Source organism: Lampris incognitus, chromosome 1, assembly GCF_029633865.1.
Source record: "Lampris incognitus isolate fLamInc1 chromosome 1, fLamInc1.hap2, whole genome shotgun sequence".
NCBI classification, from domain to species: domain Eukaryota; kingdom Metazoa; phylum Chordata; class Actinopteri; order Lampriformes; family Lampridae; genus Lampris; species Lampris incognitus.
In genome coordinates, this window is record NC_079211.1 from 139,428,499 (window position 1) to 139,446,513 (window position 18,015).

The 18,015-nt window shown below is 45.6% G+C and overlaps 1 protein-coding gene across 2 annotated transcripts in view; it reads right to left on the reverse strand.

The window, feature by feature from the left end:
• Positions 1–5,578, reverse strand: part of adgrv1 (adhesion G protein-coupled receptor V1) — a 180,067-nt gene extending 174,489 nt beyond the window's left edge. For both annotated transcript variants that reach the window (XM_056301758.1, XM_056301746.1), the window contains exons 1-2: positions 5,393–5,578; positions 4,344–4,493 (exon numbers count right to left, since the gene is read on the reverse strand). In XM_056301758.1, the coding sequence (XP_056157733.1) occupies positions 4,344–4,493; positions 5,393–5,578 (336 nt within the window). The remainder of the gene's footprint in view (positions 1–4,343; positions 4,494–5,392) is intronic.
• Positions 5,579–18,015: the final 12,437 nt, after the last annotated feature.

Sequence of the window (18,015 nt, forward strand, 5' to 3'; positions counted from 1 at the left end):
CACACATACACGCACACACACACACGTACAAATCAAACCTTTTGGCATTCTATCTCTGTGTCATGCTTTATGTAGTCTTTCACCCAACTTACTAACCCGGGGGTCAGCAATCCGCGACTCCAGAGCCACATGCGACTCCAGAGCCACATGCGACTCCAGAGCCACATGCGACTCCAGAGCCACATGCGACTCCAGAGCCACATGCGACTCCAGAGCCACATGCGACTCCAGAGCCACATGTGGCTCTTTCGCACCTCTCCAGTGGCTCCCTGTAGCTTTGACAAAAATTATATGGAAATGAATAGGCTCCAGCATCCCCGCGACCCTGAGAGCAGGATAAGCGGTTCGGATAATGGATGGATGGATGGATGAACAACCATTATTTCTTAACATTTTCATTTTAACTTATCATTGTTGTAGGCCTAAAGTGATTCTTATGCTCTACACACCGAATAAAAATTTATTTTTTAACATTTCATCAAAAAAAATGTGCGTCATAGCCTACGTCTACGGCCAGTGCCTTTCCCGCTAAATTTTGCTGAACCTCAATCATGGTGGCCTGTCTTGAGTCTTCCTACCTATATAATCCAAATATCGCTTCCGCCTCACAGATGACATCCTGTAGTCTACTACTATTACTTTTGGCTGCTCCCGTTAGGGGTTGCCACAGCCACATCCGCCACATCCGTTTCAATTTCTTCCTGTCCTCTGCATCTTCCTCTGTCACACCAGCCACCTGCATGCCTTCCCTCACCACATCTATAAACCTCCTCTTTGGCCTTCCTCTTTTCCTCTTCCCTGGTAGCTCCATATTCAGTATCCTTCTCCCAACATACCCAGCATCTCTCCTCCACACATGTCCAAACCATCTCAATCTTGCCTCTCTTGCTTTGTCTCCAAACCATCCAACCTGAGCGGTCCTTCTAATATAATCATTCCTAATCCTGTCCTTCTTCATCACTCCCAACAAAAATCTTAGCATCTTCAACTCTGCCACCTGTCTTTTCGTTAATGCCACTGTCTCCAAACCATATAACATAGCTTGTCTCACTACCATCTTGTAAACCTTCCCTTTAAATCTTGCTGGTACCCTTCTGTCGCAAATCACTCCTGACACTCTTCTCCACCCACCCCACCCTGCCTGCACTCCCTTCTTCACCTCTCTTCTGCACTTCCCGTTACTTTGGACAGTTGACCCCAAGTATTTAAACTCATATACCATCGTCACCTCTACTTCTTGCATCCTCACCATTCCGCTGTCCTCCCTCTCATTCATGCATAGGTATTCCGTCTTGCTCCTACTGACTTTCATTCCTCTTCTCTCCAGTGCATACCTCCACCTCTCCAGGCTCTCCTCAACCTGTACCCTACTCTCACTACAGATCACAATGTCATCCGCAAACATTATCGTCCACAGAGACTCCTGCCTGATCTCATGACAGATGACATCCTGTAGTATAGCCCTGATATCAAGAAGATCTGCAGTGACATTCAGAAATGGAAATCACATTAAACGGGTGAGAACGCTATCCTTTAATAGGTATTATTTTGCAACAAAGGAATGTCAGAAACAAAGTACATGTTTTAGCAAGTTGCGATTTTGTCAATGAATTGAATGACCCTTAGCTGTTGTGTCTTATGTTCAAGCCCGAGGGTTGATTGCTGCAGGCTGAGGGGGAAAAAAAGAAGAGGATTACCTTGCACTGAACTGGACTTTTGCTAATACCATCCCCCAATAAAAATAACAAAAAATGTAAAAAGTTTTCTTTATTATATTTCTATAATTTCATAAATGCAACAAAACATGGTATTATTTAAATGTAAATGCAAAGTTAAAGAACCAAATAATCATACCAATACCTGCTGCAGAGTAGTCACGTGGTAAAACTTAATGAATGCTCATTTAGACCTATCAGTAATGTTGATAGGTTAATTTAGACTTAATGGGCTGTGTTACCTTCATTATAAAGCTCAAAAATATTTTGCAGTTCCAGCCTTTTTTTTTTGTTGCCAAAACTCTCTCTTTTGATAGTAAAGGTTGCCGGCCCCTGGACTAACCTAATACGTTACCACAGATCCTACACTTCTTCATCCTTCTGCACAATGCTGCTGAACCAGCTTGAAAAAAAGAAGCAACATGGTGAGCACATAGTGACCAGAGCAGGTGCAGCCTTGCTCTGGTCCAGAGATTTTATCCAGTGTTTGTATAAAATTACAACCCATCCATTATCCGAACCACTTATCCTGTTATCAGGGTCGCGGGGATGCTGGAGCCTACCCCAGCAGTCACTGGGCAGCAAGCGAGAGGATCACAAAACGAAATCTACATTCTACTCCTCCTCTGAATACCAAGTATTCTGGTATTCATGCTGACATCATGATTCATGCTGACATCATGCATTTTCAGCCTATATGCAGCAAAATATGCACGATATCAAAATACACTGGTGGATTTCAAACTGTCAGAAATGACAAATGAACCATGAATGACCCCATACTTTTCTTTAATGCTTGCTCTGACATCTCTGAGAGACCAAGGTCATCCTCCAGGCAGTCTCTCGTTGAGCAGATAGGGTAACATTTGGCCAAAGCTTTGTCTCCTGTTTAGTAAACAGTGGGGCTACATGGTCCTCATCTGCTCTCTCCCTCTAGGAATATCTTTAATGTGGAATTTACTCCTGGGTTAAATTGCATTCCAGCCAGTGCTGTGTTATATTGAGAATGAGTCCAGTTAAGTCACTTTGGCTCACTAATCTTACTGTGTGAACGTGTATTTGGTTAGTAAGCAGATTATTAATGAGTCAAACCCGTCTTTGTCTCGGAGCCTTTAGCCAGACAGCAGGCTCGGGCCCCTTAGCTCATCAATCACTAGATGACAGCCAGCTAAAGGCTAAAAGACACCATGGAGATAGCCACAAAGGTGTAAGGCATCCTGAGCATTCACGGTGAACAGTCATTACTTTGACAAGGGGAGGATTAAAACGTCACATAAAAAACACATAACACATTTCAACACATATACCTTGCAAACAGACGAAAAAATACATTAAAAAAATAATATACAGAAAAGAATTCAAAATATTTTCTTTTCTCTATCCTTTGAACATCACTTAAAAATTTCCTCCCAGCCACTGTCAAGATGTCATCCATCCCACCTTTTACAATGTTTTGTGGTGTGAACAAAAAGGTTTTTGATTCACTCGGTTGTGAATTTGAACAGACTTGAGCTTTCATCAGCAGTTGTGTATCATTTGCATTGTGTCACCACACACTATACAAAATGAAATCCATAAACTGGACAAGCCCATTGGCGTCAACGGGGGCGTAGAGTCAGAGAATCCTTTTAATCTAGTGTGTGGTAGGGTTGCCACTGTCAGTATCGGTTTTTGCTCACAAAGGTGTCTTTTAGTAAGGACCCCTTTGACAAACCTCAGTGGACCACCAGCGGCACACAGCCCGAGTCCCACCCAAGCCAGCCACTGCAAAAGGCCACGAGAGCACACACACATCAAAGTTCCTGCAGCCAAGAGCCTCCCAGGGGTTTACTGCGGGGGCTAAAATGTGAGGCCCCAACACCATAATGGTTAGACTTGGGGTTAAGGTTTAAGACAGTCAGGGGTACAATTAGAATAGTAAAACTTATACTTGAGGAACTGTTGCACGGAGTAAGGGAATAACAGAGAGAAGGAGTGAGGGACGTCTGTCATCATGAGACATTTATTAGATACACAATAAGTATGCAAAGACGCAATTTTCTTTTTTTATAAATGAACAAATGCACCACAAACAAGACTAAGACAAACATGAAGACACATGCGTTCATGCATGCACAGATGGACAGACTAGGAGTTGCTAATCTTCCCCCAACACACGCACACACACAGAGCATGCCTGTTGTTTCTATTTTGTTTTGATTTGATTTGTTTTGATTAAGTGGACACCCAGAGAGTAAAGTGACAGTCTAAGGCAGTGGTATTCAATTATGCGCCACGGAGCTGATTTCACTGATTAGTCCTCCTTTATGGTTGTAACTGTGTTAATCAATAAAATCAGCTGGTGTAGCGTTTGGTTGGAAAGAACACCTGCATACACACAGACCTCCATGACATATAATTAAATACCACTAGTCGAAGGGATCTACAACCACAGAATATAAACTTGCCACTGCACCTCACAGTAAATACTTTCTCACTACCCAAATACGCGTGCCTGCACACCCACACCCACACACACCCACACACGCATGCATGCACACACACACACACACACACACACACACACACACACACACACACACACACACACACACACACACACACACACACACACACACACGCTTTTACCTGCAGTTTGAGTATGAACGTGAAGGTTTCATCTGCCTCAGGCAGCTCATCATCTTTCACAGCGATGAAGATGGTCTTACTGGCCTCGGAGGACAACAGGAAGGCTGCGGCCGTAGTGGCCTCAAAGTCCCCTGTATCGTCACCCTCCAGCTAGGCAGACACACAAATACAATGTTGTCTCATTCATTTTTAAGTTTAACTGAGGTTCAAGTGTCTGTTTGTTTACATTGGTCTTTCTCTGTGCCTATTTCTGTGCAATTGTTTTTACCCATCTGTTTCATCTCATTTTCCCTTCTGGCAGCATACAAGGTGTTGTTGTCAATATTAATTTTCCTTCAGTTTATCCCTTTCATCTAAGTGTCTGTCTGTGTCTGGCAGTTCCCCGGGGTGTAGCCTGATACAGGATTGTTATGGAAGTTCCAGGTATTGTGGTTATTGTACTGGAAATACTGTGCTATGAAGCCATCAGGAGCAGTAGGAAATCCCCCAACCGCAGCACATTGCAAAGCCTGTTTGCCATGCCAGACATCCACTTTGAGCAGCTGACTCTAGCTCCCATGTGGAAGAAATCAAGCCAAACCTCATGTGATGTGAAAGACAGTTTCTGCAGACGCACCAGGTCTTTCATGTCACCATCACTGCTGCTACTACAGCTAAAAAAGGTCCTTGATCTTTCCCCTTATAGCAAGCATGACAGGCACCAGGGGTCCCCTGTGCAACAGACTGTCAAACTTATGTTAATAATCAGGTTTGTTTTAGGTGGTTCTATCTGCAGGTACAGAAAGAGAAGAATCAATGATGCAAAAGGGTTAAAGTTTGGCATTACAGCTTTTTAATGGCTGTTTGATACTTTCTGTCTTCTCAACTCCTATGGAAACAATATAAAGCGTGCCTCGCTTCACCTTATTGTGCTGGAATTAAGATACCTACACTGCAGTTGAAACTCAAGCCCATCACTTTAAATTCCCCACAGAGAGACTGACATGTCAGCTTGCCATACAATATGATTTTCAATGTGCCATCTATGACCACCTTGTCCAGTGTCTTACCAGAACCAGCGCTGTTACATTGACGGGATCCCCCACTCTCTCCACCACCAGCCGAACCACAGTTCTGCTGCTCTCATCAACCACAAAGTGAGTTTGCCCCAGGAACCTCAGCTCAGCTGACTCGGAAGTAGCGGGAGGGACGGACAGAGCCAGAATCAACCCAGCGAGGAGGAGGACAGGGCGCATTCCTGGGACAGCAGGAGGAAAGATAAGATAAATCATACAAGGTATAAAACATCTAAAAAGGTGATTAGATGTGCCAAATTACCAGCATTGGCAGTACTATTGATAACTGTTAGTGCTGGCTCTGTCTGTCGGTCTTTCTGTCAATGCTGATAGGTGTGCTGGCACACCTAAACAAAACAGATCCATTATTAATGTTATTAGCTGCAGCTGTGTTTATCCTGCTACACTTACATCATGGAGTACCAAGACCACCCTGGCATGTTTTTAACCTTTAGATGGTTTTCAACTTGTAGATGTCAGCAAACTCACTAAAACGATCTAGGATTTAGTTACTGTTTAAAGACTGAGTTAAACACTAAATGTTCACAAGAATTAGATGCTCTCAGTTTAGTCAACATAGATTACATTGTGATAACTGGATTAGACGTTTTTTTCCACTTAGACTTTATTTTAAATTGTTGCCTATTATATTGGAAATTTCTGATCCTGACAGCTAGATATTACATTTACAGGTATCTTAAAGTCCCCTTCCAGTCATGTTTTAAGACATATAAAATGCTTTACTTGATATAATAAATTGTCTGTTTTTTCTGCAAAACAACTTCCAATTATTTTTGCTAAAATCCCGAAAATCACATCTACTACTCCTCCCCAATTAAAAAAAAAACAGGATCTATGAATATGCAAATTGACCCCCGCCCTCAATTCAATTCCCCCTGCCAGCAGCTCCCCACCCTCCGCCGCGTGCCTGCAGTGCAAATACTTGCTCACCGTCGACTCAAATACAGTAAATTTAACAGCCAGCAATGGCCGGCATTTTTGTTTTTGTTTTTTTAGAAGACTGCGGACATTAGTGTACTGTAACCGGTTATCTTCTTGCCCGGTGCGGGATTCGATATAGAGTGTATTGCACCACAAGGCGACAGCACTAACCGCTCGACTACAGGATCAGACCCGTTAGCTAGGGGCTAACGTGTCTTATTAGTAGTTTACAGTCGTCACCCTCTCCCGGAAGCGCGCCCTCGCGCTTTGTTATTCCCGCGCTCCGAAGAGCCTTCTGAGGATCTGCACACTTCCGGATCCCACCGCTGCCACCAATGTAATCGGTTATTTTCTTGCCCAGTGCGGGATTCGATACGGGGTGTACTGCACCACCAGGCGACATCACTAACCGCTCGGCAAAGGATCAGACCCGTTAGCTGGGGGCTAACGTGTCTTATTAGCAGTTTACGGTATTATTCAATTTGGTTGTAGAAGATCACTTGTCTTCTCTGAATCTCGCTTCCAATCATTGAACATTTTCTTACCAACAGCGTAGGCAGAAATCAGTGTGGGTGTGCGCAGAGAAAAACAGGTAAATAGGTTCTGATAACCAAATGTTAACCAAAATAGGCCAATACAACTATACTTGCCTGAATGCACCGCAGGTTAATCATCCAGTTTTACATCATCACAAGAAATGTTACAGGCACCGAGACGAACATTAACAGCGTCGCATAGCCTGGCACGGCAGCAACATTTTGTAGCAAATTCGGGGGGCAACGCAACCCCAGGAACTGCCGCGGCCGGGAAGCGAACCCGTGTCGCCCGCACTGCGGGAGACACCGCTAACCGCTCGACTGAAGGGTCAGACCCACCAGCCCGCGGCCAGCGTGTCTACTTATCCATGCACGTTAAAATATTCACAGCGTGTCTATTTATCCATGCACGTTACAATATTCACACACACACACACACACACACACACACACAGCTGACAGACGCACACAGCATCATTAATCAAGCCTATGGATAGAGGTACACCAGCCCCAACTTACTCAGTAACGTTAAAATGACACTTGAACACAGCCTGGCATGGCGGCCAAATAAACCACCCACACTACAAAAACAACACGAAATAAGCAATAGGCCACTCCAGTCCGAAGTTGTAAATTAGCTTACTTTTTGTGGTTACCGCAGGAGACGACGGGGTTGGTGTTTAACACTGAAATGATTGCATTACAGTCCAACGATTCGGTCAGTTGTCTTTCAAAGGAGAGCAGGGACAGAGTTCAGTCTGTATGCCGCCACTGACGCCCCGATACCCGTTTTTATCCGACTGGCAGTTGAAAAAAGTCTTTCAGCGGTACAGCTGCTGACGGGGAAAGGCTGAATCAGCCACGTACGTGTCGTTGCTACTTCGCATTTGAGGAGAAACTGGAGCAGGACTAAGTGTCTGGGTTGAGAATGATGGCTGAAGTGAACTTGAGCTGAATTCTCTTCCCTCTGCTCCTCACGGCGTCTTTTTGCGACAAACTGCTTTGTTTCGCCGCGATTTAACCAACATTAAAAGCAGCTAGCTAGCTAGCGGCAAGTAGCCTTCCGTTCAAGCAACGCGCGCGCTGTACACCGAGTGAAAGCGGAGGGGCTGCTCGCAATCTGGCACGTGCGAAATGCGTTGTCAATCAAAAAAATCTGACCTGTCAACTTCATATGGTAAACAAGAAGCGGGAAACAAGAATTGTTTTATTTTTATTGGTCGCGTCGGCGCCCCCATCCCCATCCCCATCAATAGCGTTCATTGATTCTTTAACCAATACCGCTTATCCTTACTCAGGTTCGCTGGAGCCTATCCCAGCAGTCATTGGGCGGCAGGCAGGGAGACACCCTAGACAGGCCGCCAGACCCCCACCACACCACACCACACCACACCACACCACACCACGACACACACATGTCTTTGGACTGTGGGAGGAAACCGGAACACCCGGAGGAAACCCACGCAGACACGGGGACAACATGCAAACTCCACACAGAGGACGACCCCCGGGGCTCGAGCCGAGGACCTTCTTGCTGTGAGGCGACAGCGCTAACCACTCCGCCACGGTGCCGCCCAATTACTTCACTATTTTTCAATTACATTTTGCAATTACTTTTGCCTGTGAGAAATGCTGGCATGAAAAGCATAACATTGTTTCTTAGTTAATCAAATGAGTCAGCAACCAATGACTATTGTTCAATGAGTTTAAAAGTTATGACACTTCCAAAGTCTGAAACTGTCTCTTAATACCGTGTGCATATTACAAATTGATGCTTCTCAATTTATCCAGTTCTTAAACTGGTAAATTGCATTACAGCAAACCACATGGCGCTACCATATAGTAGATTAAATGTCAGTAAGTGGCCTCGACAGCTGATTAACAGGGGACAGTAAACTGGCAGAGAAGCCTCCTCTATCTACAGGAGAGCAAAGCACAGGTATAATCATTATCCATGCACCAAAGGAACATGGTCATAGAAAGGACAAAATAAACTATTAATGGCCACCACAATCAACATAATGAGCCATGTGAGGACGCCAACAGGATTCAGACAGTGCGTTTATTCGTGTACCATAAATAGTTAACATCCAGCTTGTAAGATGGGGAAAAAGCCTTGCAAATGGATGTGCACACAGAGCAGCCTCACAGGTCATTAACTTTGCTTCATAACTTGATGTGCCCGGATACAGTCTGCAAGTAGTCTAACTCTCCATGCATTTGTGGTATTGTTTTTGGCCATTTCATCATTAAAGCTCCGTAGTTCAGTAAGTTTTGAAGCTATGCATATACAACTTTATCTTGTTATTTCTTTAATTAAAAACAGGGCACGGAAAAGTTGGGGCTTTGGTTTAGGGTTAAGGTCAGAAGATGTTTGGTTAGGGAAGATAACTGCAAATAGAAGATATTTGCAAGTCTAGTGGTGACAAGGTGCACCGTTGTGCACCTGCATATCAATAGCATGAGAAATAATAAATAATATTAAGGGTTTTTTTTTTAAATTTGCAGCTAACTCACAATTTTTTTATGATTACGCTGGGTGTGCCAGTTTGAGACTTGGATGGCACAGGCACCTCCAGGCATACCCGTAGCTACACGGATGGGGTACGCCTGCAAGTGCAAGGTGACGTAACTAAAAAATATATATTTTCAGGAGTAGAAAAACATTATTCTTATAAACGTCAAATAAAACAATCTTTTCTGTGAATTTTTGTGAACATAGTGTTAAATAGAGGTCAGATCAAAGAGGTAAAAAGGATGACAGCACATTTTTCATTTCAAGGGACCTCTTAAAACTGTCAAAGTTCGGCATGTTAGACAAGATCCAAAAACCTGATTTCACAAGTCGAGATCTTCAAAAGCATACACGTATAAATATACTCCCAACATTTTAGATGGTCAAATAAATTAGAAATTCCCAAGTGTGTGTGTGTGGCACATGGGGGGGGGGGCAGCCGGGACGCGTACCCGGGTCTCCCGCACCTCGGGCGACTACGCTAACCAGTCGACTAAAGGGTTCTCCAAGGGCTAGCAAGTCTAGTTATGAAGTAGCAAGCGAGCAGTAGTAGTAATCAAGCAGTAGTAGCTAGCAAGTGTTACAAGTGAATACAATTCATAAATGGTAATGGGAAGACTTGTTCATTCAGAAAGAAATTGTTCCCTGGCGGAAGAAAGAAGATGAGAGCAAGAGGTCAAGGACATTGCAGGATAGGCAAGATGAATAAAGAAAAAACTGAAAAATGATGTACCAGTGTAAGAGGGTGGACATAGAAACGTCCCAACTAGCAGGAGGATGGAAAATTTATAGAACAGAAAAAATGCCGGATACATTAAAACAAGATTTTAAACCCAGCTATGATCATTCTCATTTAATTTCACGATGGGTGCCTTATGAAAACGAAGTGCGCTATTTTCAAGTTCATGAATGACTTCTGGAAACTAACACGAATGTACGCTGGTCTTTTAATTCATAGAAAGAAATATCCATACATCGAATGCTGACATGAACTAAACAGAGGCAGCTTGTGTAACTGCAGCTGCTGCAGCCAGACTGGCTTGCAGGCAGGCTTTTGGTCACTGTGGTCTATGATGCCGTAACACAACATTACTCCATTCTCTGACTGATGTTTTCCTCAGGTTGTCATAGCTGAAAAAGTACTTGTTGTCAAGTTTATATCCGACTTGACTGAATGCATTTGATTTATCATGCCACTGTAAATCTGTCCTATCCTGAGGGATTTAACAAGACAGCCCCAAAGCCCCCTGTCTAGTGCCACCATCTTTTCTCTCAGCCTCTTTCCATGCTCCTCATCTTTCCCTCTGCACTTCCTCTCTCCTCTCATCACACTCCCCTCTCCTGTCCTCTCTATACCTACACACTCCTTCATCTCCTCCTTCCTCCATTCAATCATCCCTCTTTCTCTCTCCTCCTCTTGTTCTTCTCTCCTGTCCCTTCATCTGTTCGGCTCTCTCACCCAGAATAATCCCGGAACTGTAACGGAGGAGCCACAGAGACAGTTGTCATGGTTAGCACAACAAAACAACGCAGCACGACAAGTGGGCCGGGGCTTTCTTTAAGCCAAACCGTGGCCCACCACGCCTCCCTCCTCCTCCTTACCCATCCCATGCATGATATGAACCATAGAGACATTGTCTCCACAACGAACCCACAAGATCTTTTTTTTTAAATGAAAATATTTGCTCTAAATTACAATGTTTGAAAAACAACATCAGCAGCTGCAGTGAATGAAGTCTTGCTGTTTGCCCTCTTCTTTTTTTTTCTTCTTTACATGGGTAGAGATCATTAAGGAAAGTTGGACATCGAAAACATCCCATTTTTCAAATGTTCCGCGGCTGTTATATCAATCTGGGTTATTTTTGGTATTGCTGGAGTTTTTATAGAGCAAACATTCATTAATCAGTCTGTCAGCCGGGCGAGGATAACATGAAATCATAGCAGCGTTACAAGCTGCTGGGTGACAACCTCAATCTGAATTAGTAATGGATGCAGAAGTAATGGAAATATATGTGTTTATATGCGTGTTGGTGAGAGAGAGAGAGAGAGAGAGAGAGAGAGAGAGAGAGAGAGAGAGAGAGAGAGAGAGAGTAAGCATGTGTGCAAGTGCTTTGGCGGGTGAGTGAGTGCATAGGTGTGTGCGTGTGTGTGTGTGTGTGTGTGTGTGCGTGCATTTGCGTGTGTGCATGCACGCGTGTGTGTATGTGTGTGCGCATAGGGGCATACACGCCAGTAACGGAGAAAATGCTGCGAAATCCATCAAAAATGGATTAGGAACTGGTGGGTATTTGGGCTGGACAGTGTGATACAGAGGGAGACTTTGGGGGGAGGAGAGGTGATGGTGTCCCGGGACAAAGAGGGGCCGGAGGGGAGTAAAGCCTGTTATTCTCCCGCTGTCTCCCCTGGGGATGGGAACTTCCTAGACCTCTTACTGGGAGCTAGAGAGAACGCTATAAGCTTTCTTACTGATATCCTCTCATCGGCACTAAACTACAACTCTATCTATACCTACTATCAAAACCCTTGGTGCACACTAAAGTGTGGATAGTTGCACATTATAGTTCCACTTATTTTATTAAAGCTTGTCTGCACCAACCTGCCTATAGCGACTGGCTTACACTGGTAGGCCAGAGGTGGCTGTGGGGGTTTTAGGGTGATGTGTAACCGTTTACTCGCATCTTGGCCACAGTAAATCCGCTTGCCGTGTACAACCACCGATTCAAAACCAGCTAAAACCTGCCAATGTAGCGCACCAGTGCTCACTGTTCTTTTATCGGCATCTTCGGCCAATCTCACCCTTTCAGTGAGAAGACCAAACGCTCTTCTTACATCAGCCCAGTTTTAGCCTCCTTGCACTGGTTACCAATTTCTGTTAGAATCCATTTTAAAATCTTACTCATGACTTACAAGGCTTTACGTGGCCAGGCACTGGAGTACATCAGTGAACTCTTAACTCCTTACTGTCCAAAAAGGCCTCTTAGATCTGCTGGGTTAGGCCTGCTAGCTGTACCAGAGTCCAGGTTGAGGTCAAAGGGTGATCAAGCATTTGCTGAACTGGCACCTCAGCTTTGGAACAATCTTCCAGTTAGTATTCACTCTGCTGACACCGTTTCTGCTTTTAAATCCTGTCTTAAGACACATTAATACAGAATTGCCTTTTCGCCTTTCAACCAAGGCCGCCCATAAGGAGGGAAAAAGGGGAAAGCTTTCTCGGGCCCGGCCACTAGGAGGGGTCCATGGAGGCCAGCAATAATCATGTTCATCCTAAATATAAGCAACGATAATGGCAATACTTGCCATCGAGAGTGAACTGGCTAAACAGATGGACTTAAAGGCATATTAAATGACTTTGCATCCAGTAAGACAAGGAATATGGCTGTGTGAGAGGCAAAGACGAAGCCATAAGGTAAGAAACTGCATTTTCTACTAAGAAATGTATGGTGTAAGCATAGCAGATCTTTGTTGACCTTGGTGTTTAAGTGTGCCAAAGAATTCTATTGTGTGTGTGTGTGTGTGTGTGTGTGCCTATGACTATGTAGCCCCTGCTACTCAGTTTACATTTTTGTGTTTATTTGGACAGAGAGAGTACGCGCATGCGTTGATTTGAGAAAGCAGATTTGGGGGGGAGGGGGCTCCCAGTCCCAGTCCCGGTCCCATTCACTGGACTTTTCCAGGGTCTCAGCCATTTCTGTGGGCGGGCCTGCTGACAACTAGTCTTATTCGCTAACATAATGCAGCTCTGTTTTGCAGCCACCTGATTTTAAGTTTATTTTAATAGTTTCACTTATTCCACATTTTGGATGATTTGTCTTTAAATTTCATTTGTATGGCCTTTTAATTGTGTGCTTTTATTTTGCCATTGGTGTTTTTTTCCCGCACCGTTCTAGCGTTTTTCTTCTATATTTATGATTGTTTTTATGCTGTCTTTGGAAAGCACTTTGTGCTCATAGTAGCTTGTAAAGTACAATACAAATAAAATTATTATTATCATTATTGTTATCCCCCCTTTCCCCCTAATTGTACCTGGCCGATTACCCCACTCTTCCGAGCCGTCTTGGTCGCTGCTCCACCCCCTCTGCCGACCCGGGGAGGGCTGCAGACTACCACATGCCTCCTCCGATACATGTGAAGTCGCCAACCGCTTCTTCTCACCTGACAGTGAGGAGTTTCACCAGGGGGACGTAGCGCATGGGAGGATCACGCTATTCCTCCCAGCCCCCCCCCTAAACAGGTGCTCCGACCAACCAGAGGAGGTGCTAGTGCAGTGACCAGCACACACCCACATCCGGCTTCTCACCCGCAGATACGGCCAATTGTGTCTGTAGGGACGCCCGACCAAGCCGGAGGTAACATGGGGATTCGAACCGGCGATCGCCATGTTGGTAGGCAACGTAATAGACAGTCGTGCTACCTGGACGCCCTATTAAGACTAGTCATTCAAAGACTTTATCAGACTCAGAATCAGAATCATGTTTATTGGCCATGTAGGTTTGCACAAACATGGAACTTGACTCCAGTTTTGTGGCTCAGAGACTTAGCAGCTGCCACAAATCACTGCAAAGTACAATGGTCAGACCCCAGTCTTTCAGAAACACGCTTGCATCCAAACTTCCAACCTCCACCCCAATCCCCAAACAGAGGGGTGGTCCTATTGACATCCACTGACCCAGACACTAAACTCCCTTCAAAGGGCCTAATGCGAGGCAGATGCTATGTGGATGGCATAGGTCTGTTGATATACTGCAGGGCTGTCTTTTGTAGTGGCGACGTGTCTGGTGCCAACCCCGACCCCGGGGGTTACTGAGGAAACCAAAGAACTGTCCTTCACAGCAAAAGGTGACGTGGAGCGCCTGGCGCGGACCTCTGACATTGATAAGGCTGAGAGTCGAGCCAGTCCATGCTCAGTGGTTCATACAGGCGTGTAGACAAACACACACACACACACACTAAGGAACACATGCATACACATATTCGTACGCACACCCATACGCACGCACGTTTGCCAGGTCCACATGTGTATCTGAAAAGCAGGGTCTCAATGATCTGACAGACAGAGGGGCGATGGGCCAGGACAGCGAAGGGCTCAGAAACGCACCATGTCCGTCGGAAATCTTCTGGTCTAGAGAAACAGAAAATGATGGCTGAGGCCAGGACTCTGGGGATCTGGCGCTGTAACAAACCAAAGGCATTCCAAGACATCATGCCACTGCTGAGCAGATGCCACGTCCTGGCGATACAAATCCGCTTGTATTGCATTATGCTATGCCCGTGAACTTTTATAAAGGTAGCTGAATAGTATTAGTTAATTTGCTAGTCAATAAAAAAAAACACATCTATGGTATCACAGTAAGCACACGGCTGCATTGGTCGTTGACAAATGGGAAGGGGGGAGCAATAATGTGGTAAGATTATTGCACAATTTTATGACTTTTTTTTAGCCATTAAATTATCTACTGAGCTTTATAGTCAGAAAAATAGAATCACAATAAACTTGATTGTGAATTTCTCCGGTCTGCGACACCCCTGGATTATCCGTTCATAAACAGTTAGAACTGCTGCAAAACCATAAAGCTGTCGAATAAATCAAGTTAAGTTTTAGGCTTCAGCATGGTTACCCAATACCCATTTCTATCCAGTGCGAAATACTAACATCATTGTTTCTTTCATCTTCGCTCTGTGCAGCTGGTTTTGAATCGTTTCCTTCTTGCAGAAGCAAGCCACGCGCTTGCCAGGAAAGTTTCTTAGCGCTGGGCATCGAGCTACATCAGGAGGGTAACTAAGCCCACTCGTTTCACCAGCTTAGCGCGGATCAAAGCTGGAGGGCACAATGCATCAGCAGAACACACGCACACACACAGACACACACACAGACACAGACACACCACACTCACAGACAGAACACCGCTTTATCTCAACTGCATTCCCTCTCACTCATTCTTACTCGCCACTATCTTCTGTTACACATCTCTTTTTTTTTTACTTCCTTTCTGTCGGGGATGGGCTCGCCTTTCCTGTCTTTTCCTGATGGATAACTAGTCACCAGAGAGCCATCTCGATGAGTTCGGGGAGCCTGATAACAGTGGTGCCCAGCCATGGTGATAATATCGGTGGTGGGGGGGGGGTGTCAGTGGTGGTCATATAGCCCGGAGTCAGCGGCTCTGACAGCAGGCTAACTGTGTGAAGCCTCGCTCACAGAAGCTGACACCTGGCCTGTTATTTGAATTCCATGCAGAAGTTAACACACGCATGATGTGCACATGTGTATGCATGCATACACACACATACACACACTCATGTACGGGCCGCTCCATTGGATAGCCCTATCGGAGGTGCTGCGTTGGTGTCTGGTTGCGAGGCTGCTCCTGGGGTCAGGGCTCAACAGTGATCCCTCTAGGGTTTCTCTCGACAGTGGCCTCTGTGCTGTAATCTTCGGTATCAATTATTCACTGACAGCGCAAGACTTCACAACCAGAGTGGCCAGGACAGTGTATTTGGTGTGTGTGTGTGTGTGTGTGTGTGTGTGTGTGTGTGTGTGTGTGTGTGTGTGTGTGTGTGTGTACATACACACAGGGTGTTGTGATGCGTCTAGTGCAGCAGTGTGTAGTTGGAGGGAAGGTGCATGTGTTCTTCCAACCCGCTTGTGTCCTTCCTGCCCTTAACTTGCTGCCGCTGGCTAGCCTTTGTGGCGAATAGGGAAGCATCCTAGCGTGTAAGCCTTCCCTTGCCAGTACATAGCCTCTCCTTCACCAAGACTCCTGCCAGGCCTCCCCGTGGCCACACATGGTAACTGGGGTCTTGCGGCCCCAGGCTAACTTGGCAGGGGATCTCGGAGCAGCAGTGGGCCCCAGAGATATGGTGTGCAGGCCCTGGCACCTATCAACCACTGCCCCGCTGCCTTGTGGGTGAGTCTGGAAGACATAAGGCTAAGGGAGCTCACCCCAACAGAAAAGCAAGCTGTGGCGGCACGCTTCGAGGCGGTTTCCGAAAAACTGGATTTCCGGCAGCCCCCCAGCAGTTGTGTGGAGGTGCCGGTCGTCTAGGGATCCCCCTTGCCATCGGAACCATCTCCTCTACAATCAAGTCATGTGGCGTTGGGAGAAGCGCACCCCCCATGCCACTTTAAAAACCATCTCTGCGCAGGTATCTTCTGCTATCTGAGTCCTCAAAGGACCCACAAATAGAAGAAGATGGTCATCATCGGGCACGATGGACAACCAGCAAGAAGTGTGTGTGTGTGTGTGTTGTGGGTGTGAGTGTTTGCATGTTTTAATGATCAGGAGATTCACAATTTAGAATCTCATGTTGGATATGTGTGTATGACCATATGATGAGGCCGCTGACTACACGTGCCGTCTCAGCCTCTCGTTCTTACAAATGCATTCAGCAACAAAGCTGCTTTCCCTTACCTCTGCACTCTCAGGAGACTAAATTTGACCTCTGTGACCTGGCAAGTACTAACAAATGTCTAGCTAGCTAGCTGACTAGCTAGACAGAAAGAAATATATCTCTCCTCTCAAAAATAAAGAATAAAAATAAAAAATCTCTGTGTGCTTCTGGGTTGGGATACCAGCCTCTGTAGTCACTGACAAGGACTTCCCCCACTTTCCTGGGATACACTCTTAACCCTAGATATTGTGCTGCAAACGTTTTGTAATCCAAGCTGTAAAATTTATGAGGAAATGAATACTCTTCACTTCCTCTTTGGCAGTGTGTGTGGGATGGGAGCCCATGGAGCTCGACTCAAGGGCTTTCCCATGCAGCATCTCAGCCCTAAGGCTTCCCTGGTCCTCTAGACGTGCTTGGTGATGAGTGTATGGTTATATATGATCGTCATACATAGTACTTAAGTATGTATGCGCTCGCAAACTCACACACACACACACACACACACACACACACACACACACACACACACACACACACGTGCACAAAAAATATACACATACAGAATCAGACAAGTGATCCTCGAGTTCTCTGAAACTGGGAGGCCTGCTGTGGGATCTCATTCATCAATTGTACAGCTCTGGTCGGTGATTTGGAGTCAGTCTGGCCACAGTGAGAGCACTCTGTCATTAAAACCAGCTAATATTACAGTGTGCCGTTATGGTTTCTGTCTCTTTTCGGGACAAATTTATACTGAAAATCAGCCAGCCAGACAAACTGTTTTGACACGGACAGAGAAATTAACAGACAGGCGGCGGGTTGGGTGCTGGATAGACACACATGTGGATGGCAGACATACAGTATATTCTGTGTGGCGGGGAGTGGTAACGGGGTAGTAGTAAGGCTCCATGCATATCAGTCTGTCATTAAGTGATGTCTTTATCTATGATGTATTGGGTGCTTTGTGTATCAATGCCTTTGGAAAATAAACATTAAAATGTGGTCATGCACGATGGTCAGAAAGCATGACAGTTGTGTCCGGGTGGTGTGGCGGTCCATTCCGTTGCCTACCAACACGGGGATCTCCGGTTCGAATCCCCATGTTACCTCCGGCTTGGTCGGGCGTCCCTACAGACACAATTGGCCCTGTCTGCGGGTGGGAAGCCAGATGTGGGTCTGTGTCCTGGTCACTGCACTAGCGCATTCTCCATCCTCTGGTCAGTTGGGGCGCCTGTTCGGGG